This window comes from Tamandua tetradactyla, chromosome 25, assembly GCF_023851605.1.
Source record: "Tamandua tetradactyla isolate mTamTet1 chromosome 25, mTamTet1.pri, whole genome shotgun sequence".
NCBI lineage: Eukaryota > Metazoa > Chordata > Mammalia > Pilosa > Myrmecophagidae > Tamandua > Tamandua tetradactyla.
In genome coordinates, this window is record NC_135351.1 from 43,492,329 (window position 1) to 43,519,936 (window position 27,608).

General features: G+C 45.7%; 1 protein-coding gene across 5 annotated transcripts in view; it reads left to right on the forward strand.

Annotated features, from left to right (window-relative positions):
- The window catches only part of STX11 (syntaxin 11), a 52,911-nt gene extending 26,237 nt beyond the window's left edge, over window positions 1–26,674 (forward strand). For 4 of the 5 annotated variants that reach the window (XM_077143377.1, XM_077143381.1, XM_077143380.1 and 1 more), the window contains one exon: window positions 24,740–26,674. In XM_077143377.1, coding sequence (XP_076999492.1) covers window positions 24,740–25,608 — 869 coding nt within the window. In that variant the 3' untranslated portion in view covers window positions 25,609–26,674. Of the gene's footprint in view, window positions 1–8,541; window positions 10,846–24,739 lie in introns of those variants that run through there. The other variant, XM_077143376.1, reaches the window with a different exon arrangement.
- Window positions 26,675–27,608: the final 934 nt, after the last annotated feature.

Below are 27,608 nucleotides of genomic sequence, written 5' to 3' on the forward strand. Positions count from 1 at the left end.
GCCTTTCCTCTGAAGAACTAACAAAATAAATCCCCTTTTATTAAAAGCCAATCCATCTCTGGTGTGTTGCATTCCAGCAGCTAGCAAACTAGAACAGAGATGAAGAAGGAAAACGCCTCCTGGGAACCTTCATTTCAGAGGAAGCCAGGAGAGAAAGCTAGCAATTGATGCCATGTTGCCACATCCCTTTCCAGATGACAGAGAAACCCTGACCGTGTTCACCATGTGACTTTTCAGATGAGAGAGAAACCCTGAATTTCATCAGCCTTCTTGAATCAAGGTATCTTTTTCTGGATGCCTTAGATTGGACATTTCCATAGACTTACTTTAATTGGGACATTTCCACAGCCTAAAAACTGTTAACTTGCAACTTTTAAGATTCCCCTTTTAAAAACCCGTTGTGTTTCTGGTGTGTTGCATTCTGGCAGCTAGCAAACTAGAACAGGAGGGTTGACAGAGTGGCCAGATTAGGTCTCTAGTGAGAACTTCTCGGTTAACCTGGTGTCCTGGGCAAATGAGCCAAGCACCCACGCGAGCCTGCTTGAGCTGTGGGCGTCCCACTGCTAGGAGGACGGCCATCCGGCTCACTGCAGGGCGGCCCTGTGGCGCCCCGGCACTGACCATCGGTGGAGGTGCCGAAGGCACTGCCGTGTCCCACAGCAAGGTGCCTTCAATGTGTCCACACCCTCACCGAGCTCAGAGCCATGCTGGTCACCAAACAGGGACCTCAAACCACAGAGCCGATGAGGAGGAGGCAGGCTGGCAGCGGCAGGCGATGGGCGCCCACGCTACACCCTCAGTTGCCCCTTCTGCACGTCCCTCCATTTATCTCGAGGGTAATGGAATCTGCATTCTAGGTGTTTGGTTTGCCAGCACTGCAAATACTTTATACAAGGCGAATATGAATGGCGGGGAAATCACCCTATACATTAGTTCTTAAACTGTCTATTTTGTATCATTTGAGCTTGTTCATGACTGTAAAGCAAGAATTTGGCCATTGTGAATCCAGTCAAATCCTTCATTTATATTAAATCAGTGCAGCTTTCACATTTTCATAAAAGAATTTGATATTTTTGTTTATAAAAGGCTAGGGTGGTGAAATGGAATATCTTCTACCTTAAAAAAATGCAGAATCCCCTAGAGGATCAACCTCGTTCCTTAAGGAATGAAAATTATGGCATGAATGCGTCAAAAAAGGTCGACAGTTAGTGGAGGGAAATCCTGTTTGGTCAGCATATTTTTGTGGTTGTTTAATTGGAAAATTTCTCAAGTGGTTGATTGCCATTTGCTGAAACTTTGAGTGCCGTCAACACGTTCTCCTGTCTGTGGACATCTGGAAATCCGCACCTGCCCCTGTTCATAGGAGAACTAGCACAGGGAGTATTTCCACTTTTACTCTTTCCATCTAGTCTCTCATTCCCCTCATTTTTAGCTAAGTAAATAGCCTACAAAGGTATTTTATTTTTAGTTTGTATTTATTTGATTAAGTAGCAGATGCTGAGTATTCTTTCATATTTTACTGATAATATTTTCTCTCTTGGGAATTGTTCTGTCTATAAATTTGGTCCAATATTTTATCCCAGTTGGGATTGTCTCTTCATATAATATTGATAACTTACATAATGTCTGTTATGTTCTGTGCATAAATTTTTTCTTCTAGTCTCTGGTTTTATTTCCTAATATTAGCCAATCTTTTGTGTTGCACAGAAGTATCAAATTTTATGTAGTCAAACTTGCCTTTCTTTTTCTTTGAAATGTCTACTGCAACCTCAATTCTCAGAAAGTTATCATTATTCCAAAGTACTGATAAATATTCAGCTTTATTCCATTAGTATTTTTTATTGATTTTTTTCATTTTTGATTCTTCGATGTCAGAGGCATTTAAGATCTTGAGTAAGGATTAAAGAGAAATAAATTTTTGCTAGCCAGTTATACCAGCCTGGTAGCTTAAATCTTTCTCTCCCCTATTGTTTTCTGATGGTTAATTTATATATTAACATTTTATATATGGTTGTTCTATATCAATGTTTTATTCGTGTAACTGCATTTTTATGTTTGCAAAAGTACTATGTTTTAATTATTTTTCTATGATATATTTGTGTCTGCTAGGGCTTAACACTTTCACCAGGGCTGGGTTCTTTTCAACTTATTAAAATATTTTTACACTTAGGATTTAGATTTATTTTGTTTTTTTCAGATTAAAAAAACAAAAACCTGGTGGATATTTTGGATTAGGCAAAGTGAAAAAAACTGACTAGGGGAGAATTTCAGATTCCACTTATAAACATGGATAAATGTTAATTCCAAAGTGGAATCTGTAAAGAGACTCTTATCTGAGAAAGAGAGAAGTGAGCAAGTAAGACAGAGCATTCCAGAAGAGTTCCCATTTATCCTCAAGCACTGTTCTTTTGGCTGGTGATTTCTAAACAGCTATTCTCTCTCTCTCTCTCTCTCTCTCTCTCTCTCTCTCTCTCTCTCTCTCTCTCTCTCTCTTCCACACACGAACACCCCCCTTAGTTTTGGGTTTTAATGAAATTATGTATATATATTATTAAAGAGTCAATAGTCCTATAAAACATTTAATGAAAACCCACAATCTCTGGTCAATTTCTCCTCCATTCAGCTATTTTTTTTTATTCTTTAGGTTTTTATCTTCATATCTTTAAATAATATGATTCTAATGCAATTTCATGATTTTTTCAGTTTTAGGCATTCTGTTAAATTCCTTTATGAAAATATTGATTTAGTTCATTTTTATCTCTACTCAGCAGACTGACTCTTCCTATCTCTCCTTCTCCCAATACAAAGATATCATAACTTTGAGTTAGCCCAATATTCAGTGATTATATTTTCATGATTATGAAAATACTAACCACAGCTGAGCTACATATTATTCTGTGATTACATCCTCATAACTGTATAGTACTTTTGTGCTTTCCCAGGGGCTAATTGTCTTGTTCGGTTAGCCTAGTTCTCTTTACACTTAAAACATGCTCCATCCCAAATTGTCAGAATCTCCTCTCAAAAAAGTTCTTTGCCACTGTTTTGTGTTGGATCCCATGCTAGGATTCTGCATATCTTTTTTGCTTCCCTCCCTTGTTGTCTGGGAATGCATTCCCCAGTCTCCTCCTGAGAATGAGAACATGGGAGGTAAAAATGAATACCTGAAAAAATGTCTTTCTTCTCCCGCATATTTGATCGATCGATAGGCTGGGTATGGAATTCTGAATTCTGGGTTAGAAATACATTTTTCTCATAATCGTAAAGCTGCTGTTCCATTATTTTCAAGTTTCCAATGTTGCTGTTTAGAAGCCCACAGCATTTTTAGTCCTGATGCTTTTATATGATAATATATCACCTATTTTTCTCTTTCCCTTCCTGGGCCCCCTCAAAGCTCATAGATCCCCCCTCTCTCTCTCCAGGACCCCTGCGTCTCAGAACCGGGACTGCAGGGACCTGACCACTGAATTTCTTATACCGTCTCTGCTATTTTTAATCTCCTTTTTATCCTTCTACTTTCTAGTGCAGGGCATTCCATTCTCCTGCTCACAGGATATGGGCCAGTGTGCTGGAAAGTCAGTGAAGGGAGAGGCTGGGAGGCCGACGTTGCTGTGGGAGCAGCGGTCTGGGCTCCGTGGACCCAGGCGAGTCCCCTGCAAGTCCCCTGTGACGGCAGGGGAGGGAGCATCGTCTCACTTGAGAGACAGAGGTTGTCAGCCTGGCCACCACCTCTTTTCATAGAGCCCCCGCCTTTGATTCTGGTTTCTGGGCTTTCGAGTGTTTCTGAGACGGTTGGCCTCCACTGTCGGTTTTGGATTTAACTTCCCTGCATGTGCTGAGCCATTTGTCACTTGTCCATATCCTTCTCAACTTCCAAAATGTTGTTGCTGCTCTTTTCTCTACTTTTCTTTTTCTTAGCTGGCTGATGACTTTTTGATAGTCCCTTCATAGAGGTTTTGGCATGGGAGTAAAAGTAATGTTCCATCTTCCATTTTTACCCAGAATATGGAAGGTGTATCTAATAATATGAATATTCTCCCGGGTGGGGCAATACAATAAACCACCAGCACCCAGGAGCAGATAGATTTGTCGGAATAGCTATTCATTGCCTTAAAGTGTAGAGGATGGAACACAGCACTGGCAGATGAAGGCGGGTGGATTTGAACTTGGGTACAGGATTGGCAGGGGACGGGGCATCTCCGGTTGGAGGGCATCTCTAGAAGGAAGGCAAGAGAAGGTGGCATGACCATAGTGGGATTTCTTTAGGCCAGGGCAGGTGAAGGGCAGTGAGTCAGCAGCAGATCATTCAGCTGGAATGTGTAAATGTTCCTGTCGATGCTCATGGGGACCATATGTGCTCACCAGCATGGCTACAAACCTCAGTGCTGGCTGAGAAAATGCTTTCACCTATTAAGAAGTCACTCGTTGTGAATTAATCTCCCGGCTTAATGGAGAGTAGCAGTGTCACTCCCATTTATCCCAAGCTAGAGCCCAGTGGAGGTTTATTGAACTTTTGGGCCCCTTTTAGACATCAGGTTATTCTGCCTTTGATGCCACAGCTGACACCAGTTTTGAAATGAAGAAAGTTGTACATACAGAGAAAACTGACGATATGCTCACCCATAAGCTTCATAATTCTGTCTTTGAATGTGTGGTGAGCATCCTCCCAAAGAGTTGGTCATGGGCAAGCTGCATCAGTCAGTTTTAGTTTCAGCTGTATCTATATTTTAAATGGCAATATCTCAGAAATCTTATTTCAGATTTTTGAAGTTTTCATTTCTTTCTTACAAAAATGACTTATGTAAGTATTTTTTTTCTTATCTAAAAAAATATTTTTAAAGGGTGGGGACTATGTCTTTCTCGCCCACCAAGCCAACTCCATAACCTCACGTAGCACACTGTAGGTGCTCAGTAAATGCCTGTTGAACAAACACATGATTGCAGCCCCTGCCATAGCAGCCTGTGCAAACGCATTTCCTGGGAGGCATGGAAAGAAAACCAACCACACGTTCCATTTTATGTATATCACCTAGAAACTAGTTAACAAGCTGCCCAACTTGGCTTATAAATGTAAAATAATATTTTATGCTATTTCTATGCTATTGTATATTTTAGCTAATAGAATCGAGATACTCTAATGTTAGATTAAGTCTAATCATTAATAGTCAATAGTAAACACAAATGAAAGCCTGTGGTATCCAAAGTGGTGTGCATTCCATGGTTGGAGATTATTGCACATGGGGTTGCATCATCCGTAATGAGAGAACAAGAATGGTATTCTTTGCGAAAGTTCTGCGATTTTGAACTGACAGAAAGTTCCTGATTTCCATTAGAAACATTACCAATACTGCTACAAAGAGGCAACATCTCAATCTTTTTGTAGCATCGTTTCCCCCCTCACAGGCTTCTGACCACAGTCCTCAAAGAGAGGGCTGCTCTGAGTCACCTTAGGAATCACGTGTGCGTCTTCTGTGTGTGTTTGTATTAACTTTTGCATGTAATATGGATGCAATGGTGTCATAAATATACACTGCACTGAAATCATGATAGGTAATTTAGACATGGGGGTAGGTGACATACATCAGTAGGAAATTACTTGGCACATGCTGCTTATGCATGTTTTATTTTTGGCAGTAAGCTTTAATTTTGAAGGCATGGGAAGTTCTTACTTTGCAAACTAGTAAGATGTATTCATGATCCTTCCTCTTTAATAAAGAAGTAGGCACACTCAGGTGCCTGAGAAGCCTAAGGATGGGTGTAGCAGTCAGCTATTCCAGTGTAACAAACACCCCCAAGTACCAACTGGTTATTTCTCGTGGTTGTGGGGATCCAGTGAGGACATGCCTGGAAGCCTCCAGACCACACGGGACCTGGCAGAAAGGACGAGCTGCAGGGCCAGCTGTCATCAGTTGGAGGCACGGCCAGCCAGGGTGCTGGGTGAGCTCGGGCATCTCCTCAGAGCGGTCCCGGAGCGGCAAACCCTTCTCCCAGGGGCCAGGGCAAGTTCAGCTCTGCCCATGTCACGTTGCCCACTGTCCTTTGTCCTTTCGGGTCTCATGGCCACACTCAGATTCAAAGGGGAGAAGAACAGGCTTGACGGGAGGCACTGGTAGGCAGCTGTGGACAGTGTTTACAGCTCATTGTGGGCTGCCGCTGACGAAAATGATCCGCGTTTCTCCCTACGAGAAAACTGCGCTCTGCCCCATCCTGGGATTCCTGAGTCTCATCGGGCTCCCAGCCCAGGCTCTCAGGATTTGTACTGGTTCTGGAGACCCATAGAGGTCTGCGCTGGTTTGAAAGGATTTATATACCCTAAAAAAGCAATGTTTTAATCCTGAACAATCTTGTGAGAGCAACAGTTTCTTCTAATCCCTATTCAGTCCTATAGGTTGGGAACTGTGATTAGGTTATTTCCATGGAGATGGGACCCATTCAAGAGTGGGTGTTAAACTGGATTAGGTGGAGACCTGTCTCTACCCATGCCAGGTGGGTCTTGATCACTTTACTGGAATCCTATAAAAGAGGAAACGTTTTGGAGAAAGTTGGAGATTCTGAGAGAGCAGAGAATGACAGAGCCACGGGCAAGCCACAACAGAGAACGGCACAGAACCACGAAGCAGAGAGTCCACCAGCCAGTGACTTTTGGAGATGAAGAAAGAAAATGCCTCCTGGGGAGCTGGAGAGGAAAGTAGCAGATGACACCATGTGCCCTTCCAGCCGAGAGAGAAACCCTGTGTTCGCCATGGGCCTTTCTGCTTGAGAGAGAAACCTTGAACTTCATTGGCCTTCTTGAATCAAGGTATTTTTCCCTGGATGCCTTAGATTAGACATTTCTATAGACTTGCTTTAATTGGGACATTTCCATGGCCTAAAAACTGTTAACTTGCAGTTTATTAAATTCCCCTTTTTAAAAGCCATTCATTCCATTTCTGGTATATTGCATTCTGGCAGCTACCAAACTAGAACAAGTTCCTCGGAGGAGGTTGCCCTGGTCCCAAGACCGATGCCCTCAAGGATGCATTACCTGTGCCCACCCCAGCATCTGCAGGTGAGATGGGCAGGGTCAGTGCAGGAGACACACCCCGCAAGCATGGCAGCAGGGCCCGGAGGGCTGTCACTGGGCAGCGAGTCAGCCCGGCTGTGGGTGCGTGGCCGGCCCCAGCCTCTGGATGAGGCCCTGTCAGGTCAGGTGCCTGGATGAGGACCTGCTCCGCTGCTCAGGCATGGAGTCTGGTTTAGGGTTCTCCCCTGCTCTTGGTGCCGTCCTCTGGGACAGTCTTCCCAGCCCATGAAAAGTGGCCCATCTTGCTTCAGAATATGAGCTTCCTCGGCCTAACACCCACCCGGAGACCTCTTCTCACCTGCGGTCTCTGTCTAACTCGCTGGTGGCGCTTTTGCCAGTACAACCTCTTTAAGCCTTTGTGGGGTTCCTAAGAATCTGCTTAGGGCCTGCAGTGGGTTGAGTGGTAGCCCCCCAAGGAAATGTCCGTGTCCTGCCCTCCCGGCCCCTGTGATGGTGACCTTTTTTGGAAAAGGGTCTTCGCAGGTGTAATTCTGTTGAGTCCTGAGATGAGGCCCTCCTGTGTACTATGGTGTTCTGGTTTGCTAGCTGCCGGAATGCAACACACCAGAGACGGACTGGCTTTTAATAAAAGGGGATTTATTTTGTTGGTTCTTCAAAGGAAAGGCAGCTAAGTTTCCACTGAGGTTCTTTCTTACGTGGAAGGCACAGGATGGTCTCTGCTGGTCTTCTCTCCAGGCCCCTGGGTTCCAACAACTTTCCCCGGGGTGACGTCTTTCTGCATCTCCAAAGGCCTGGGCTGAGCTGCGAGTGCTGAGATGAGGAATGCCGAGCTGCTTAGCTGTGCTATGTTGCGATCTCTCATTTAAGCACCAGCCAATTAAGTCAAACGTCACTCATTACAGCAGACACGCCTCCTAGCTGACTGCAGATGTAATTAGCAACAGATGAGGTTCACGTACCATTGGCTTATGTCTGCAGCAGCAAGACTAGGTATGCTCACCTGGCCAAGTTGACAACTGAATCTAACTAACACATATGGTGACCCTAAATCCAACGATAAGGCAGGTGGGTCATGAGCACGGACCACATGGGGCCCACACGAGTGGGGACAGACAGGGCCCAGCTTCCTGCTGCAGCCTTTGGGGTGAGCGTGGCTACACCCTGGTTTGGACTGCTGGCCCCAGAACTGAGGGAGGGCGGCCTCCTGGCGTTTCAGTCTCCCAGTCCGCGGTTCTCTGTTACAGCAGCACCACGAAGCTAAGTTGGAGTTGTGTCCCCAAACGCCCACCCACAGCTGTTCATGCGAGGTCCATCTCAGCTCTGGCTGAGCCCCAGCGCCCTGCAGGACCCTGACCTTCCAGCCAGGTTCGTGTCGGCCGCTCTTGGAGGCCCTGACCCACTCTGGGGACCTTTTCTAGCTGGGGAGACTGGAGAGGGAAGCAGGTTTTATGTTCTGATCTCCTGAGTCCTGGCTTCTCTACATTTTCTCAACCTACTGCTGGCTAACTGAAAGACTGGAGAGGGAAGCAGGTTTTATGTTCTGACCTCCTGAGTCCTGGCTTCTCTACATTTTCTCTACCTACTGCTGGCTAACTGAAAGTTCCTTTCCCAGCTCACCTCCCTCCCTCTCACAGGTCCTTGTCATATGCTGCTGCTATATGCCCCAGGACGCCCTGTGCCATCCTTCCTGGGGACTCCACAGCCAGATCTGACACTCATGTGTATTTCCTGTCTTTTGAGCTGCCTAGGCAACACTTTTGCCAGTTCTTTTGTTACTACGTAATGTGGACAGCTTTTCCCCAGCTTCTTCTAGCAATTTCCTCACCACTTTTCCAGCCTCCTTATCAGTTCTGCTTGCAGTTTTTCAAGATTTTGCTCGTAGTTGCCTCTCTCCCTTTCCATCCTTCACCAGCTGTCTGGTTCCAAAGCCAGAGCTGATTGTTGTCAGTTTTGGATGTGACACATGCCACATCTCACTTCCAGTAGCAGTCACTGTGTCTGTTCACTTGTGCTGCATAACAAACCGTTTCATAAACTCCAGTGGCTTCAGTGCCATGCTGTATCACTGCTCGTGTTTCCGTTTGCTGGCTGAGCACCTTCTGTTGGTCTTCCCGGGCTCCCCCCTGCAGCAGCACCGAGCAGGTAGCTTGGCTGGGGCAGCACGAGTGGTCTCGTTGTCCCAGGGCAGCCCTGGTGCTCAAGAGCTTTTCAAGCCTCTGTTTTCATCATATTCACTAACGGCCCATTTCCAAGTCTGCATCCCATGGCCAAGCTCCATGTCAGCAGCGTGGGAAGCAGTGGCTGTCTCCTGATGAAAGGGGCTGCAGAGAATGCCTGGGGCCTTCCCCCCCCCCCAATCTTCCCCAAAGACTGAGCAAATTTTGGGGGAAAAAGGTGCATTTAGGATATCGGGTTAAGAAAGAAGGATGTGAATTGGTGGGCATTACAGCATGGGAATATACTAATAGTTTGATGTTTGCATAGTTCAGATACTATCTGGTACTAAAATAGAACAATTAATAGCTATAAGTTACTGAGGTCCTAATATATGCCAGATTTCTGAAAGTGCTTTACGTCTGAGACAATGTTATTGCTATAAGAAGAAATGACGCCTACCTAAGTATATTTTTCCTTCCTAATAACCCTCTTTTCACCATTACCTGTAGGTCACTTAAATGGAGTGAGCTTCTATTTGCTCATTTATGATATTAATTAAAATTATCTTGCAGAGAACAAGATAATCATTAAAGCCTTTTCCTGCTCTCACTTCTCTGATTTACTTAACATGGTGGTTATTGGGTTTATTGAGGCAAGAACACAGTAAGTAGTGTCCCCTCACCCCCAGGTTTCAGACTGTTCTAGTTTGCAAGCTGCCAGAATGTGATATACCATAAACAAAATGGCTTTTAAGAGGGGGAATTTATTAAGTTGCAAGTTTACAGTTCTAAGGCTGTGAAAATGTCTAAATTAAAGCAAGTCTATAAAAATGTCCAAATTAGAGTGGTGCCATGGTGGCTCAGTGGTAAAATTCTCACCTGCCATGCCAGAGACCTGGGTTTGACTCCCAGAACCTACCCATGCCAAAAAAAAGAGTCCAAATTAAGGCCCCAACAAGAGGTTACCTTCACTCAAAAAAGGTCGATGAGGTTTAGGGCTCCTTGCTCAACTGGAAAGGCACGTGGTGAACATGGTGACGTTGGCCAGCTTTTTCCCTCATGAAGCCCTCTTAAGGCTCTCTTCCTCATCTCCAAAGTCTCTGGCTGATGGGCTCTTGTGGTTCTCATGCATCTTGTGACTCTGAAGCTTTTTCCAAAATGTTTCCTCCTTTAAAAGATTCCAGCAAACCAATCCAGTGCCACCTGGAACAGGTGGGGCCACATCTTCCTCTAACCCAAGGTGAATACTCACAATTGGGTGTGCTGCATCTTCATGGAGATAATCTAATCAAGTTTCCAACCTACAGTGCTGAACGGGGATGAAAAGAAACAGCTGCCTCCGCAAGACGGATCAGGATTAAAACATGGCTTTTCTGGGGTGCATCATCCTTTCCAACTGGCACACAGACCACAGAGCAACAAGAGCAAGGAGTTACAGACAACGACAAGTTGGGAGGTTGTAGCTGACACCTGTGGGCTGTGCTTCATGATCCCGACCCCAGAACTGGATGGACGGACCATCCCAGCGGCCGACTCCTCCCATCCCACCAAGGAGCAGAGCAGGAGGGAGCTCAGCTCTCTGTGAGAGACCCACTTCCAAGAGAAAGAGAAGGGAAGAGGCTGGGCCACCATGGACAACTTCTCCCAGATTCATTCACCACCTAGGTATGTGACTTCCTGTCCCTCGGCGGGAGGAGCTGGGGAACAGAGAGGGATGTTTTTCCTTAACGTGTTAACAGCACACTGTCTCACTCTTCACACAGCTTCAGTGCAGGATACGGTGGGAAGGGAGGATGTGGGTTTAAATCCCACTCTTCTCACTGACCGTGTGAATTACACAAAGAACTTCCCTGTGTTACTCAACTGGAAATTACGACACTGTCCTCAGAAGGTTATTGTTTGTGTATTATATACAAATTGTCTGGCAGCAGTTAGTTTCCATCAGTTAGTTTACTTCTTAGGTTTTCTTCTCAAGCTGTTGTAGTTTGCTAGCTGCCGGAAAGCAACACACCAGAGACGGAATGGCTTTTAATAAAAGGGGATTTATTTCATTAGTTCTTCAGAGGAAAGGCAGCTAACTTTCAACTGAGGTTCTTTTTTACGTGGGAAGGCACAGGGTGATCTCTGCTGGCCTTCTCTCCAGGCCTCTGGGTTCCAACAACTTTCCCTGGGGTGATTCCTTTCTGCATCTCCAAAGGCCTGGGCTGAGCTGCGAGTGCTGAGATGAGGTGTGCTGAGCTGCTTGGGTTGTGCCACGTTGAGTTTCTCATTTAAGCACCAGCCAATTAAATCAAACATCATTCATTGTAGAAGGCACGCCTCCTAGCTGACAGCAGATGTAATGAGCAACAGATGAGGTTCATGTGCCATTGGTTTATGTCCACAGCAACAGAACTAGGCACCTTCACCTGGCCAAGTTGACCACTGAATCTAACTACCACACAAGGATTGCTGACTCACATGCAGCTTACCATGATTAAACACTTGGTGATCTAATTTCTTTTTTTTTTTTTATGATCTGTAGCTTTTTTTAAAACTTTTTTTATTAATTAAAAAAAATTAACAAACAAAACATTAAGATATATTCCATTCTACATATACAATCAGTAATTCTTAATATCATCACATAGTTGCATATACATCATTTCTTAGAACATTTGCATCAATTTAGAAAAAGAAATAAAAAGACAACAGAAAAAAAAAAGATTATACATACCATACCCCTTACCCCTCACTTTCATTTACCACTATTTCAAACTGAATTTATTTTAACATTTGTTCCCCCTATTATTTATTTTTATTCCATATGTTCTACTCTTCTGTTGATATAGTAGCTAAAAGGAGCATCAGACACAAGGTTTTCACATTCACAGAGTCTCATTGTGAAAGCTATATCATTGTTCAGTCATCATCAAGAAACATGGCTACTGGAATACAGCTCTACATTTTCAGGCAGTTCCCTCCAGCCTCTCTGCTACATCTTGAACAACAAGGTGATAGCTACTTAATGCATTAAAATAACCTCCAGGATAACCTCTCAACTCTGTTTGGAATCTCTCAGCCATTGACACTTAGTCTCATTTCACTCTTCCCCCTTTGGTCGAGAAGGTTCTCTCAATCCCTTGATGTTAATTCTCAGCTTATTCTAGGGTTTTACTCAGTCCCTTGATGCTGAGTCTCAGCTCCTTCCAGGATCTCTGTCCCACGTTGCCAGGAAGGTCCACACCCCTGGGAGTCATGTCCCACGCAGAGAGGGGGAGGGTGGTAAGACTGCTCATCATATTGGCTGGAGAGAGAGGCCACATCTGAGCAACAAAAGAGGCTCTCTTGGGTGTGACTCTTAGGCCTAAATTTTAAGTAGACTTGACCTATCTTTTGTGGGGTTAAGTTTCATATGAACTAACCCCAAGACTGGGGGCTCAGCCTATAGCTTTGGTTGTCCACATTGCTTGTGAGAATATCAAGAATTCAACTTGGGGAAATTGAATTTCTCCCCATTCTCACCTTCCCTGAGGGGGCTTGCAAATACTTTTCCAGTCCCTGATCAAATCACTCTGGGATTCATCGGGGCATCACTCTGGACAAACCAACAAAATCTCACATCCTACCTGAGATTCCAAGTACTTATGACATTCGATCAAACTATCTACATGAGTTATATTAGGAAATGCTATAGTCAAAATAAAAAATTTTGTAACAAATAAACATTTTTTGCTTTAGTCTCACACATAAGGTGATATTTTAAAGTACTAATTATCATCTATTTTCAGCACCCTGCTGAAATAATGAAAATAATGACATTCCTTTGTTCTTCTTCATGCAAAAACATTTTTAAAATTTGTACATTGTACATTTCACTATTATTATACACTCTAGGCATTCCTAGATTATACCATCTTGATCTTTACCATCTGTCTTTCTTTCTGATTTCATTTATGTCCCCAGCCCTCCTCCCTCTATCATTTTCACATGCAGCTTCATTCAGTGTTTTAATGTAATTACATTACAGTTAGGTAGTATTGTGCTGTTCGTTTCTGAATTTTTATATTCAGTCCTGTTGCACAATCTGTGTCCCTTCAGCTCCAATTACCCAATATCTTACCCTATTTCTATCTCCTGATGGTCTCTGTTACCAAGGAAATATTCCAAGTTTATTCACTAATCTCAGTTCATATCAGTGAGACCATACAGTATTTATCCTTTTGTTTCTGGCTAATCACACTCAGCATAATGTCCTTAAGGTCCATTCATGTTGTTACATACTTCATAACTTTATTCTGTCTTACAGCTGCATAATATTCCATCTTATGTAAATGTCACATTTGTTTAGCCAACTGTCTATTGATGGACATTTTGGCTGTTTCCATCTCTTGGTAATTGTTAATAATGCTGCTGTAAACACTAGTGTGTAAATGTCCATTTGTGTCCTTGGCCTCGTGTCCTTTGAGTAGAGACAGCATATAGATGGGTCCTGTTTTTAATCCATTCTGCCAGACTATGTCTTTTGATTGGAGAGTTTAATCCATTAACATTCAGTGTTATTACTGCATGGGTAGTACTTTCTTCTACTATTTTGCCTTCTGGATTTTATATGTCATATCTAATTTTCCTTCTTTTTACCTTTACTCATAGTCTTCCTTTCTACACTCTTCTCCACACCTCTCTCTTCTGTCTTCGTATCTGTCTCTAGTGTTCCCTTTAGTATTTCTTGCAGAGCTGGTCTCTTGGTCACAAATTCTCTCAGTGATTTTTTGTCTGAAAATGTTTTAATTTCTCCCTCATTTTTGAAGGACAATTTTGCTAGACATAGAATTCTTGGTTGGCAGTTTTTCTCTTTTAATAATTTAAATATATTATCCCACTGTCTTCTCGCCTCCATGGTTTCTGCTGAGAGATCTGCGCATAGTCTTATTGGGCTTCCCTTGTATGTGATGGATTGCTTTTCTCTTGCTGCTTTCAAAATCCTCTCTTTCTCTTTGACCTCTGACATTCTGATTATTAAATGTCTTGGAGTATGTCTATTTGGATCTATTCTCTTTGGAGTACGCTGCAATTCTTGGATCTGTAATTTTAAGTCTTTCATAAGAGTTGGGAAATTTTCAGTGATAATTTTCTCCATTAGTTTTTCTCCTCCCTTTCCCTTCTCTTCTCCTTCTGGGACACCCACAACACATATATTCGTGCGCTTCATATTGTCTTTCAATTCCCTGAGTTCCTGCTCATATTTTTCCATTTTTTTTCCCTATAGTTTCTGTTTCTTGTCGGATTTCAGATGTTCCGTCCTCCAGTTTTGAAATCCTATGTTCTGTCTCTCAAAATCTACCATTGTAGGTTTCCATTTTTTTTTTATCTCTTCTACTGTGTCTTTCATTCCCATAAGTTTTGTGATTTGTTTTTTCAGACTTTCATTTTCTTCTTTTTGTTCTTTCCTTGCCTTCTTTATATCCTCCCTCAATTCATTGATTTGCTTTTTGATGAGGTTTTCCATGTCTGTTTGTACATTCTGAATTAATTGTTTCAGCTCCTGTATGTCATTTGAATTGTTGGTTTGTTCCTTTGACTGGGCCATATTTTCAATATTCCTAGTGTGATTTGTTATTTTTTGCTGGTGTCTAGGCATTTAATTACCTTAATTAGTTTATTCTGGAGATTGCTTTCACTTCTTTTATCTGGGGTTTTCTTGCTGGATGATTTGTTGTCTATCTGTTCTTTGACATTCTGTTCAGCTTTATCTAGACCTCTAGCTTAAGTTTTGTTTAACAGAGGAGAAATTTTCAGTTGTTTTCTTTTTTCTTGCCCTGCTTGTATGGTGCCTTTTCCTCCCACCCTTAGGAGGGTCTACTTAGATATTATAGACCCCAGCCGGATTTTCCCAGACCAAACTAGCCTCCTATCAGGAGGAAAAAGTCACCAACGTCGGGTTTTCCCTGAAGGTGAGACCCAGCAGGTTGAAAGACTTTCCTGTGAAGTCTCTGGATTCCGTTTTTCTTATCTTGCCCAGTATGTGGTGCTTGTCTGCCTGCAGGTCACACCAGCATAAGATAATGCAGTACCTTTAACTTTAGCAGACTCTCCCTGCTGGGGGCGTGGTGGAGACAGAGGAGAGGTTGTAGACTGGTTTTAATGGCTTCAAATTACCAAGCCCTGGGGTCTGAATTCCTTGATGGAGGAATTCCACCTGGGTGGGGCTTCACCCCTCCCCTGGGGAAGGCACAGGCTCCAGACAAGCCCCCCAAAGAGCTCACTTCTGCCTATGCCTGGGGCAGTTGCAGCCTGAAAAGTCCTGCCGCTGTATCCAGAGGCAGTCAAGCCTTTGTAGATACACAGCCACAAAACCTCTGTTTCCTTCTTTATTTTTTTTCCCCCTTTTTCTGTCAGTCCTGCCACCTTGGCGCCGGGGCAAAAATGAGCAACCTCCGCTTTGATCAGGTTCACCTAAGCTGGGGGCCTAGTTTTAGTAGTCAGAATTTGTTAATTAGTTCCACAATTGGCGTTTGTTTGTGCCCAGTCCCTGCTGCTGATAAGGTCCTTTCCTTTCCCCTCTGGGAAGTGGCCTGTGGGGGAAGGGCACTGGCCACCACAGCTTTGGGAACTCACAGTTTGGGGTGGTGCTTGCAGCCAGTCCAGCTGGTCCAGACTGGGGTACGCTGTGTGTCTGGTCACTGACTTGGCCCCAGGAGCTGTTCTGTACTGTTTCTGGTTATTTAGTAGTTGTTCTGGAGGACAAACTAAAACGTGCACGTTGTTAAGCCGCCATCTTGACCCGGAAGTTGTGATCTAATTTCTTGACCTGGCATAGTCTCTAAGGAGGATGAGAGCACTGTCCATGAAGGTCTCTGGTGATAACCAAAGTAGAGCTTGACATTGACCCCGAGGAAAGAGAAAGATTTTAAAGCAAAATGTATCACCTTATGGTCCAAAATGTTAACAACAGTCATGCAAATCATCAATAAATTGGACCCCATTTCTTCTCTTTAAGGATGCAATGATGTATATGAATGTGTCTTAGAAGAAGACTTACAACATAAATGAGAGAAGATCTTTAACCGTTCAGGGGAGAAGCTTCAGTCATTGCAAAATCACGTACATGGGGAAAATCTCATAGCTTGATGATGTTTCATAACTGAGATGTTTCTGTATCTCATGTAAAAAGTGTGAGCCAAAAATAAAAATTTGTTCACTTGGAGGCTGTTCACATAAACAGCTAACAAGATTAGAATCAGTGACTCATAAGGCTTTGTCTAAAAAGAAAAAGGAATTTAAAAATACGGTGGGATTTTCCCTAACCTGTATTATGCATTGGAAAAGGAACAGTCATTGATGCTTCTCTTTTGCTTTTGCTTTTAAAATTACTCTGTGGGAAATGGGGAGCCTTGTGCGTCACCAGTGAGAATGTAAAATGGTCACCAGCTGCAGCCAGTCAGTTGTGGGGGTTTACCTCTGGGAGCCCACTTTGGCCCGCACTCTACAGGAATGCAAGGGAGAACCTCCAGCAGCTTCTCCCGAGTTAGCTCACAAAGATGCTGCCCCACAACTAGCCTCAAGTGTGTGCGGTGTGCCACACACAGGGCTATGCAGCACTGCCAGTTTGGCAGTTCCTCAAAAAGTCCGACATAGAATTACCTTATGGTCCAGCAATTCTACTCTCAGGTATATACCTCAAAGAACTGAAAATAGGGACTTAAACAGATAATATTGTATATCCATACAATGGGGTATTATTCAGCCATAAAAAGGAATGAAGTTTTAATACAAGCTACAACGTGGATGACCCTTGGAAACATTACACTAAGCGAAAGAAGCCAGTCACAAAAGGACAAATATTATGTGAGTCCACCCATATGAAATATGCAGAGTGGGCAAATCCACGGACTCAGGGCACATTAGAATTGCCAGGGACTGGGGGAGGAGGAAAGGGGAGTTACTGCCTAATGGGTGCAGAGTTTGTGTTTGGTATCATGAAAAATTTTGGAAATAGATAGTGATGACATTTGCACAACGTTATGAACGTAACTAATCCCACTGAAATGTATGCAAAAAATGGTGAAAATGATAAATGTTATATGTATTTTACTACAAAAAATGCTCTATGGAATTGTTATGAAGCATAAATTTAATTAAGCCATGTGAGCTTTCATACTGAATTCAAAATTTATTCCTTGTTGGTTTCTTTCTTCATAGATTTTTTTTTCTGTATTTTCCGGCTGAGCATTTGCTTCACATCAGGTGTGACCCACGGTAGTAGTGGTTTTCATTTGTAAATGCTGATTCAGAGGACAGTGGAAGCATTTTAGAGGAGCTGGACCGGGACACCCCAGTGCTGGCTCCGTCCAAGCTCGCCTACCAGCCCTCCTGTCATCCCTACCAGTGTCTGCTCTATGGCTTGTGTCTCAAGCCCTCAGTGCTGGGGACTCCAGCATGTCCTGGGTCAGTCGTAACCCCCGAGACTCTTTGCCATTGAGAATTATCCATGCTGCATGCTTTTGTGGATGTCAGGAATGTTCAGTCCCAGACTGCTGCTCTGATAACGGAAATGTTGCAGTATTGGGTGTAAAGACTGCTGGTGGGAAAGAGAGTTGTGATTCTCCTGGTGACAATATGGTCACCTGTTAATCCAGGTCTGGGTTATTAGATGCTAATGGCCTCAGTTCGGGAATAAGTTCCCCAGCTGATTGAAGGTTTTGGAAACCTGGTTGGGAAGGCTTGGGAAAAGGCAGCTAGTATAGTTTTGTGGTTCACAGATGGACCCTCAAGACAGACATTCTGTATTCAGATGAGCTTCACTGTTATTGAAAGTGTGACTTCAGGTAAATGGTTGGGACTCATGAGCCTTGAGTCCCCTCCCCATGGGTGGGGACCATGCAGTCCTCCCAAGCAGAAAGGAGTTAAGTGTGTGCTGCATAGCCCTGTGTGTGGCACACTGCACACTCTTGAGGCTAGTTGTGGGGCAGCATCTTTGTGAGCTAACTCAGGAGAAGCTGCTGGAGGTTCTCCCTTGCATTCCTGTAGAGTGCGGGCCAAAGTGGGCTCCCAGAGGTAAACCCCCACAACTGACTGGCTGCAGCTGGGTGTCTCGGACTGCCAGCTTCTGTTCAGACATTGGCAGGAAATTCTGATGGAGGGAAAGTGTCAGGAAGCATCAAATGACTAGAGCAATTAATAGGTGGACACTGCCTGCTCTTTTGGTTTAGAAACCTCAAAAATGCTTTTAAAAACTTCTTCTGGCTTTTTGCTTTATTAGAGAACAATGGAAGCAAGAAACATTTTAAGTTATGTCTTCTGGATTCAGACTTTTGTAATTATAACTGATCTTAATTCCTGTTCTTTATACTCTAAATTGTGCTTGTAATGAAGCCCAATAAATTAATCAATGAAATGTAGTTCTTGCACAAAGCACTTTAAGATCTAACCCAACTTGTTTTTGTTTTTCAATCAACTTCAGAGCAGCAAGAAAATAAGTCTTCTAGGGACTCTTTTTTTATTTTAACTTATAATTTTTATATGATCAAAAATGAGTTTTCCCTTATAGGTGTGTTATTTTTTATCAAGAAACTGAGCAGAAAACCTGCTTCGTGTGGCTGAGTCAGCTGCCGGGCGTGCGCACCTGCTGCGCGTGAGGGCTGTGCCCTGGGTGTGTACTGGCCAGGACTTGCCGGGCGTGCATGCCTGCTGTGCGTGTGGGCTATGCCCTAGGTGTGTGCCGGGCAGGAGCTGCTGAGTCAGCATGATGCAGGCCTGGGCACATCTGGGCCCCCATGCCTGTGGGGGTGGTGATGGTTGGGCAAGGGGGCAAGAGGAGGGGACAGGGAAAGGCTCCTGGCCACAGTGACAGGAGGGGCTGGACTCCTCTCTGCATGCCCAGCCGGGCTGTGTCCACCCAGGAAAGGGGCAGCCCTCGTGTCTCCCCGCAGACCCCATTGCATGAGCCTCACCTCAAGGCTGTTATGATGCTATGTGGACTGGCCATGGTCCCGGCAGTGGACCCATTCGGACGTGCAGGCATCACTTTCTTTTAGCAATACTTCAAAATTGGCAGTACAACCAGGATATCAAAGAGAAAGAGCATAAAATGCAAAGATCAGAGCTTGACTCCTCTCAAGTCCTCATTTGGAGTATATATCTTGGGCAAGATTTTCTTAGTTTCACAAAGAGCTGAATACTATGTGCAAAGCCTTTGTGAGTGTGTGTGCATGTAGGTGCATGTGTGCACATATTTGTGCAGGCATGTGGGTGTGCATATGCGTGTGTGCAAGTGTGTGCATGCAAATCCATGTGGCATGTGTATGTGCATATGTGTGTGCGTGTCTGTGCATGTATGTGTGCATGTGTGTGCACGTCTGTGTGTGCATGGTGTGTATGTGTGCGCATGTGTGTGCGTGTCTGTATGTGTGTGCATGCACATGTGCAGGTGTGTGCCTGGGTATGTGTGCACACGTGTGTGCATGTCTGTGTGTGCACACTTGTGTGCGTGTCTGTGTGTGCATGCACATGTGCAGGTGTGCGCCTGGGTATGTGTGCACGCTTGTGTGCATGTCTGTGTGCATGCACATGTGCAGGTATGTGTATGCGTGTGTGTACATGCATGCAGGTGTGTCTATGGCAAGCCTCTGCATGTGTATGCACACACGTGTGTGTGGTTGGAATGTGTACTTGAGTTCCCACTGGAAGAAGAACGCTGAGCACTCTGCACCCACGTAGGCACAGCGTCTCACACCTTTCTGTCATGCGCACGGAAAGCTGGTCGTCCTTTGCCTTTGGGTCTGGCCCCCACCCCGTGTTCCATTTCCCCAAACTGCACTTGACTCTGCTCTGCATAGCCCCAGGTCTCCCACTGCGTCTAGAAACACTTCAAAACATGGCTGTGAGGCACGGCAAGGTTTTCTTTTCTGCTATTGAGGATGTTTGGCTTAATGTAGGACCACGTCTTCCTGAGTTCCCTTCGAGGGAGGACAGCAGTGGGGCCTTGGGATTCTCCATGGCCCTGGCCTGGAACAAGGGCTTGCATGACTTGCTGGGCCGCCCGCATACCGGTTGCTTGTGGATTCTTCACTCTCCCTCATTGATTTTATTCGTGCACCTAAGGGTGCTTCCTGCGAGTGCAGCTCAGCCTTCAACCTGCCTCCTATCCCCCATTAGTTAGGGCTGCAACAAGTGGGCTTGTCCAATCCTAAAATAAAGGGCTTGGGATAAATTACCGCCAGCCTTCCTGGTCACTCTGTCCTCTGGGCGTCCTCAGATGTCCTCGTGCCTCGCTGGGTTGAAGGCAGGAGCTGGCGGACCCTGACCTCGCTGGCTTCCAAGCCAAGAGCAGAAGCAGTGCTGGGGGAGGCCCAAAGCAGTGCTGGCAGCCCCCTTCCTGCTCAATCGTCTGCTCCTCACGGCAGCCCACGGCCTGCACGTTTTGGGGAACCGTGTGAAGTGGGGACAAAATCTGCTGTGGCCAGGAGTCTGTCCTGGCTTTGAACCTGGGTGTTAGACCCCCCCGAGGCCATCCTGTCTTTCCCAGTGACCCAGGCCTCTGTTACGTCGAGTCCGCTGCTCCCTAATATTTGGGAGCCACTGGGCCACCCCCCAGCCCCCGGCTCTCTGCTGCTCCCTTTTCTCTTCCTTAAAATCGTATTGCCCAACAAAGGATGCTTAGCCAACTTCCCCTTCATTCCCGCGGGTGAGTTCTCAGCACAGACGATCAGTGTGACTTAGAGGAAAATAGAAAGCAGATGCAGGTTTCTGGGAGTTGGTTGTAAATTTTCTTTTGAAAACTTAATCTCCATGTAAATCAAAGCAGCACTTATTTTAGCAAACTGATGCATACAAGTTACTGGTATTTGGTCCTTTCTCCTTATCACAGTGAGGCAGCAAGGTTTGATTTTTCTTGCTCCCTCGCGTAAGTTCCCCTTTTTACAGGCCTCCGTGTACAGGGTGTGGACTGTGTACCTACTGGACGTGCAGGTCACTTGGATGTTCTCTCTATACCTGCCTCTGCGTTTTGGTACCTGCAGCAAGGTGTGCCTTTTAACCTTTTGCAGGACATTCTTAGAAATCGTAGCCTCTCGGTTGACTTTTCATTGGAGTTTTCCCAGTGCTGCCCACACCCCTCCCCAGGCAACCAGGGGACATTTTGGGACCGGGCTCAGCCCGAGCTGGGCGTGGCCAGGAAGATGAGCAGAAGACAGGTGAAGGCCTCGTCCTGTCTGCACCCCACAGAGCATCTTGAATTCCGTGCTCTACACCGTTCTCCCTCCCGGGCGTCTGCTCGCCATAGGGACTGAGGCTTGCCCGCGGCGCCTGATGGCGGTTTCCATGTGGCGCAAGGCACTTTGCTCTCCACGCTGTGGATGAGAGGATTTCCCCCAGCAGCTGCCATGGCATCAGGACAGCAGAGCAAATAAGCACGGCGTCTGTCTAGGACGAGTGGGGACCCAACAAACAGGCCCCAGCGGGTGGTGCTGTCCCCTCACCCCCGCCCCGCCCACCGCAGTGCCCCACCGTCTTGGCCAAGACGAGAGGCATGCATCCACCACCTGCCCTTACCTTGTTCATCACAACTTACCCACCTCTGTCCACACACCTGCTGCACACACTGGGTATCAGCTTAGGCAGGTGGGCGCAGCTCAACCCCAGGCTGGTGCGCGAACCTGCTCCCCTGGGAAATGGTCAGGGTTGTCTGGCATATACCCGCCTTGAAGAAGCCCTTAGGGAGCTAGCCCTTAAAAATAATATTTTGTGGGGTCTTATTTAATTACAAAAGTCTACATGGACGTTATAAAATTTGGGGGAAATACGCAGAAGCACAAGGAATTAAAAGCATTTATAATTCCACAATTTGGCAAAAACTCCTGTTAGCACTTTGGAGTGTGTGGCCCATACCTCGTTTCAGGATGTTTGTGGGCAGTGCCGCACAGCCCCTTCTCTTGCCTGCTTTTTCTGTCTGTTTTAGTTTATAAAAGCTGCAGGAATGCAATATACCAGAAACGGAATGGCTTTATAAAGGAGAATTTATTAAGTTGCAGGTTTACCATTCTGAGGCTGTGAAAACGTCCAAATTAAGGCAAGGCTATAAAAATTTCCAAACTATGTATCCAGGAAAAGATACCTTGGCTCAAGAAGGCCAATGATGTTCCCAGTTTCCCTCTCAGCTGGAAAGGCACATGGCAATTTCTGTAGTTTTCTCTCCAGGCTTCTTCAATGGCTCCCCTGGGGGTATTTTCCTGCCACATCTCCAAAGGTCTCTGGCTGTGGGGGCTCTGTTGGCACTGAGCTTTTTCCAAAATGGTTCCCTCTTAAAGGGCTCCAGTGAGCAACCCAACCTTGAATGGGAAATAATGAAAAACAATAAAAAAGATTGCACCCAGCAATACTGAATTGAGGATTAAAGGTCATGGCTTTTCTGGGGTACACAACAGATTCAAACTGGAGCATTGGCTAAGAGACGACATTCCCTTTCCATGCTATTGGGCTGCCTCCTAAACTCTGGGATTCATGTAGTAGCCTCCTCGTCATGCATTTAAGTTATTTCAGAATTTTTTCAAAAATATTTACAGCTGTGAGCTCCATTGTCATTGCATAAATCCTTAGGAACACAGATCAAAGCAGAGACATATTTTAAAGCTTTGGTACACATTGCTAAACTGCTTTCTAGAAAGACTCTATCAATGTACCTCCTACCAGCATTTTTGAATTCCTGAAATCCCCATCCATTTTTACATATTTTCATTTTTTTTTTAATTCCAGGCAATTTGGTGTGCTAAAAATATCTCTGGTTTAATTTACATTTCCTTGTTTGGTAGGAGGGCAAAGATCCTTTCATGCATTGGAGAAAGATGGGCTGTGCTGTTGGTTAGGGGTCTGGCTGTTCAATTACTAATGACCTTGGATAACCTCCTAAATCTCCCCAGGACTCACCTGCCCACTCTGATGATGGCAACACCTTCCTCATAGAGTCCCTGGGAAGATTAAAGAAGGCAGCACGTGAAAAGTGCCCAGAGAGCACCTGGCAGGCAGCACACGTCTGACACACACTGGCATTTGTAATTACTTCTAGGAATTGCCTTTCATTTTCTTTGGTTGAGTGGTCTTTTTTTTTCTTTTAAGAATTTTTGTATATTAAGGATGGTAGTCTATCATCTGTCATGTATTATGATTTCCCTCCACTTTGTGGTTTGTCTCTGCACTTTGTTCACTGTGAGGAAGCATTCAAATGAGGGAAATTTGGGCCAGCAGAAGGCATGCTTTCAGTCCAGCAGAGCCCCTTCCCTACCTGTCAATCCCTCTGCCCACGCAGTGCCTCCTCCCGGGCGGGGAGGTCTCCAAGGAGCAGAAGTGGCCTTTGCAGCACAGTGACTTGTTCTATCAGCAGCACGGAGTGAGAATTCTGTTAATTTATGCAAATAATTGTTGTGGTAGATGAGCGGTCTCAGTTAATATCTCACCATTTCCCACTAAATCCAACTTGTCAGCGTTCTATTAGTCATGCTCTAAAAGTAATTCCAACTTTAGAGAAGCCTTTAATTCAAGGTCCAGGTCCGTCCTAGATTGTGTAGCCATTTGCAGTACTACATTTTTCCCCTCTCATCTGCAAATTGTATCGTAGAAAGAGAATCTTTCTAGTTATGAGTCTCAGGTAAGGGCAAAATATTCAGTTTTTTGGCACATATACTATCTGCTAAGAAGGAACACCTTGGCAATCAATGGACACAGAGAATGTAGATTTGCCTTGCTAAGCAGGCGAGTGACCAGAATCGCCCTTATAAAAATTTGGAAATTCTGCTTGAGCTGCCAGCTTATTCCAAGAAGCCATTAAAAATGGGCAGGTATTGCCATAGCCTGCTGGTTAAATGGGACAGTGCTTTATGACCACCACCAGACATGTGTGTGTTTGAAACTTCCATATACCAGTGTTTTCAAAGCAGTTAGGTTAAGCATGTTCACTGGCAGGCAGGCTACTGGGGAGGGACACTCCAACTTCTACATTTTAGACTTCCCTGTCAGATATTTGTCTTTGCTTATTTTGTTGTTGTTCTACTTCAAACACGTTTCACTTCTATAACCTTTTTAAGAGAAAACAATGTTAAAGCCGTGGTGAAGCGGCTCATGATTTCAGAGTTGTTGTGGTGCCGGTGCCTGCAGGTGCTGACTGGAGTGGTACAGCTGACCCCAGAGCCTCTGGGGGCACCGTTGTTCTTCAACAGCCCTCACCTTAGCAAGTCCTTCCTTAGTGTCCCTTTTCTGGGTGTCTGTTTTGATTGGATTGGGAAACCTCACGCCAGGAAAAGATTTCTTCCCGAAGCAGTCTAAGCATTTGGAGGGCTGACCAGGTCCTGGTGGCCTGTCCTACTGGACGGTAGACACCTGCAGGCTGAAAAGACACCTGCCTCCGAGCCTGGTCTCCTGCTGTCCCTCTGCTCACAAGCACACAGGCAGGGCACCTCTGCTGGAGCACACTGTGTACCCTCTCCCGGGAGAGAAGCCGTGGGTGTGCTGAGCAGAGCATGTCCTTAACTTGGGCTTCAGCCCCATGGAGCTGGGAGAGTGAGCTCTGACTCTGTCTCTCCACCTGCAGGCAAAATGAAGAACCGGCTGGCAGACCTCCTGGAGCTGTCCAGACACTATGACCAGCAGTTCCCAGATGGGGACGACGCCTTTGACGGGCCCCATGAGGATATCTGCTTCGAGACCGACCACCTGCTGGAGTCCCTGTACCGGGACATCCAGGACCTGCAGGAGGACACCCAGCTACTGATGGCCGACGTGAAGCAGCTGGGCAAGCAGAACACGCGCTTCCTCACGTCCATGCGGCGCCTAAGCAGCATCAAGCGCGACACCAATGCCATCGCCAAGGCCATCAAGGCGCGCGGTGAGGCCGTGCACCGCAAGCTGCGCGCACTGCAGGCGGTGGCCGAGGCGGCCGAGGACCAGCAGGGCGCGCAGTCGGCCGTGGCGCGCATCGCCCGGGCGCAGCACCATGCACTCTCCAGAACCTTCCAGCGCGCGCTGCTCGAGTACAACCAGGCCGAGCTGCGCCAGCGCGACTACTGCAAGGCACGCATCCAGCGCCAGCTGGAGATCATGGGCAAGGACGTGTCGGCCGAGCAGGTGGAGGACCTATGCGAGCAGGGCCGCTGGGATGTGTTCTCCGAGAACCTGCTGGCCGATGTGAAGGGCGCGCGCGCCGCGCTCAGCGAGCTCGAGAGCCGCCACCGCGAGCTGCTGCGCCTCGAGGACCGCATCCGCGACGTGCACGAGCTCTTCCTGCAGATGGCCGTGCTGGTGGAGGAGCAGGCCGACACCCTGGACGTGATCGAGGTCAACATGAGCCAGACGCTCGAGTACACGGGCCAGGCCAAGGCGCATGTGCGCAAGGCGGCGCAGTGCAAGAAGAAGAACCCGTGCCGTGCGCTCTGCTGCTGCTGCTGCCCCTGCCTCGACTAGGGCCCTCCAGGTTGGACCGCCAGGGGCAGGGCAGCCTCTCGCTCCTTGTGACCCCCACACTTGAGAGAAACGAGCAAATGCCGAGGTCAAGAACTCCCAACTAGCTCCTGCTCCCAAAGCGGTGTGATGCCTCCGGAATGTCTTCAGTAAGGACAAATCTGCAAGTTGTGCGAGCTAATTCCATGACAGATTGCACTTGCTATCTTCCAGAGAGCTAATTAAGGAACTGCCCGCTTCTCCTGCAGGGCGGGCCTCCAGGGTCTCCTAAGAAGACTTGAGAGGAAGTGATCAGAACTTAGATTCAGTGGCCCCGTCTTGTTCAGTTCCCAATGACACTGACCTTGGGAGAAACTGCAGTGCTTCAGCGCGGGTTGTTTGTCTGGTCTATGCTGTGGGATTCCCCTGGGGGGTTGGAAGGGGGGCCTCTCTGCTTCCCTCACCCACTTTTTGACATCACATTAAACCCTGGCAATTGCCTCATCGCTTTCACTTTTCATATCTTGCACCAGGAAATGCATTTTGGGAATTTTTTTCAAAATGTTTTTAAGCACTGAGTATTGTAAAGCACTCAAATTGAAGTATCAGTCACATTTTATATATTTTCATAGGTAAAAATAATTTAAAATTTAACTTTTTACTTGATTGTATTATGCACATATATGTAAGTATTAAATACTAATATTCACTAAAGCATGTACATAATGACCAATTGGTTTAACTTTAATGTTTTTAGTATGGTATACACATGTAAAGAAAGGTAGACACTTTTTTCTAGTTTTTGAAGCTGGTTTGCTTGTTTTGAGTTTATCTCAATTGCAACCTGCCTTTCCAGAGTCCAGTTTGGGTCAGAACTTTATTTAGAACAATTCTTTGCTGGATATGGTGACAAAGATAGGTGTTGAAGTCTGAGAAGATATATAGAACTGGAGATGATAAAGCAACGTTCTTGGGAACATTATTTTACTGTAGACCATTCCTTTTATATACTGAAATGGAGTAATTTAAAATAAAATAATCCTGTTTTTCAAATAAGCCTAATAAAATTACATGATAAATACCCCTTTCATATCTGTCTGATCATTTCAATCTGATAGTTTACTTACTTCGTTATTATAAAAATGTTTTACTCACTACTTGATCTTGCAACATTTGTGTAGACCTGAGTGTAGAGAGAGAAAAAAAAACCAAATCCCAATCTAAAAGAGTTCCCGTGAGGCTGTTCTCCCCTGGGCTGCAGAGGTTGCCCAAATCACAGGGCGTGGCCACCAGGCTTCGCCTGCACCTCGTGTGTGGCCCTTGTCCACGGGTGGCATGTCTTCTGCCCTGTGCACTCGGCTCTCACCTGCTTCTGCAAACAGCTTTGCCGGGTCAGCACCGAGATTCTCATTTGCTTCACAGTGAAATCTCCTTGGGGTCTCCTGACCTGCGGAACCTGCTCCACCGCCCAGACCTGCTTCTCATCCTGCCGTCAGTGTGGGAACCACGAGGCGGAGACCCAGCGGGCTCCTCTCCGGTTCCACCTAGCTCTTCCTCAGCTAACTCCGGGGGTGGCTTCACTTCTGACTTCATTCCCTTCCCTAAAGAAAGTCCCCACCCAGCCACACGGCCGAGCCTTTCCTGGAGGACAGCAGACACTGCAGCAGGAGGCCATCAGCCAGTTTCTGCAGTCATCAGTTGGGGAAAACAGAAAGCATTTTCTTTGTTTAGAGACATTCATAAAAGTAAATTGCAGGCTCTGCCAGTTTTTTAATTTCCCACATTTTACACTGGAGAATTAGGTGAAAACTGCACTTGAAGGTACTTAGAGAATTAGCAAACAGTTGCCTGGGAAAAGGCAGGACTTTTTTCCTGCCAGTCAGTAACCACAGGAGCCTGTGCAGCTCAGGTAGCACTGCCACGTACATGCTGCCTGGCTTGGACCCCTTGGCCGTGCCATGCCTCAGTTTCCTCAGCTGTAAAGTGGGGTGACAGAAGCTGCCTCAGAGTTGTGAGAAGTCCAC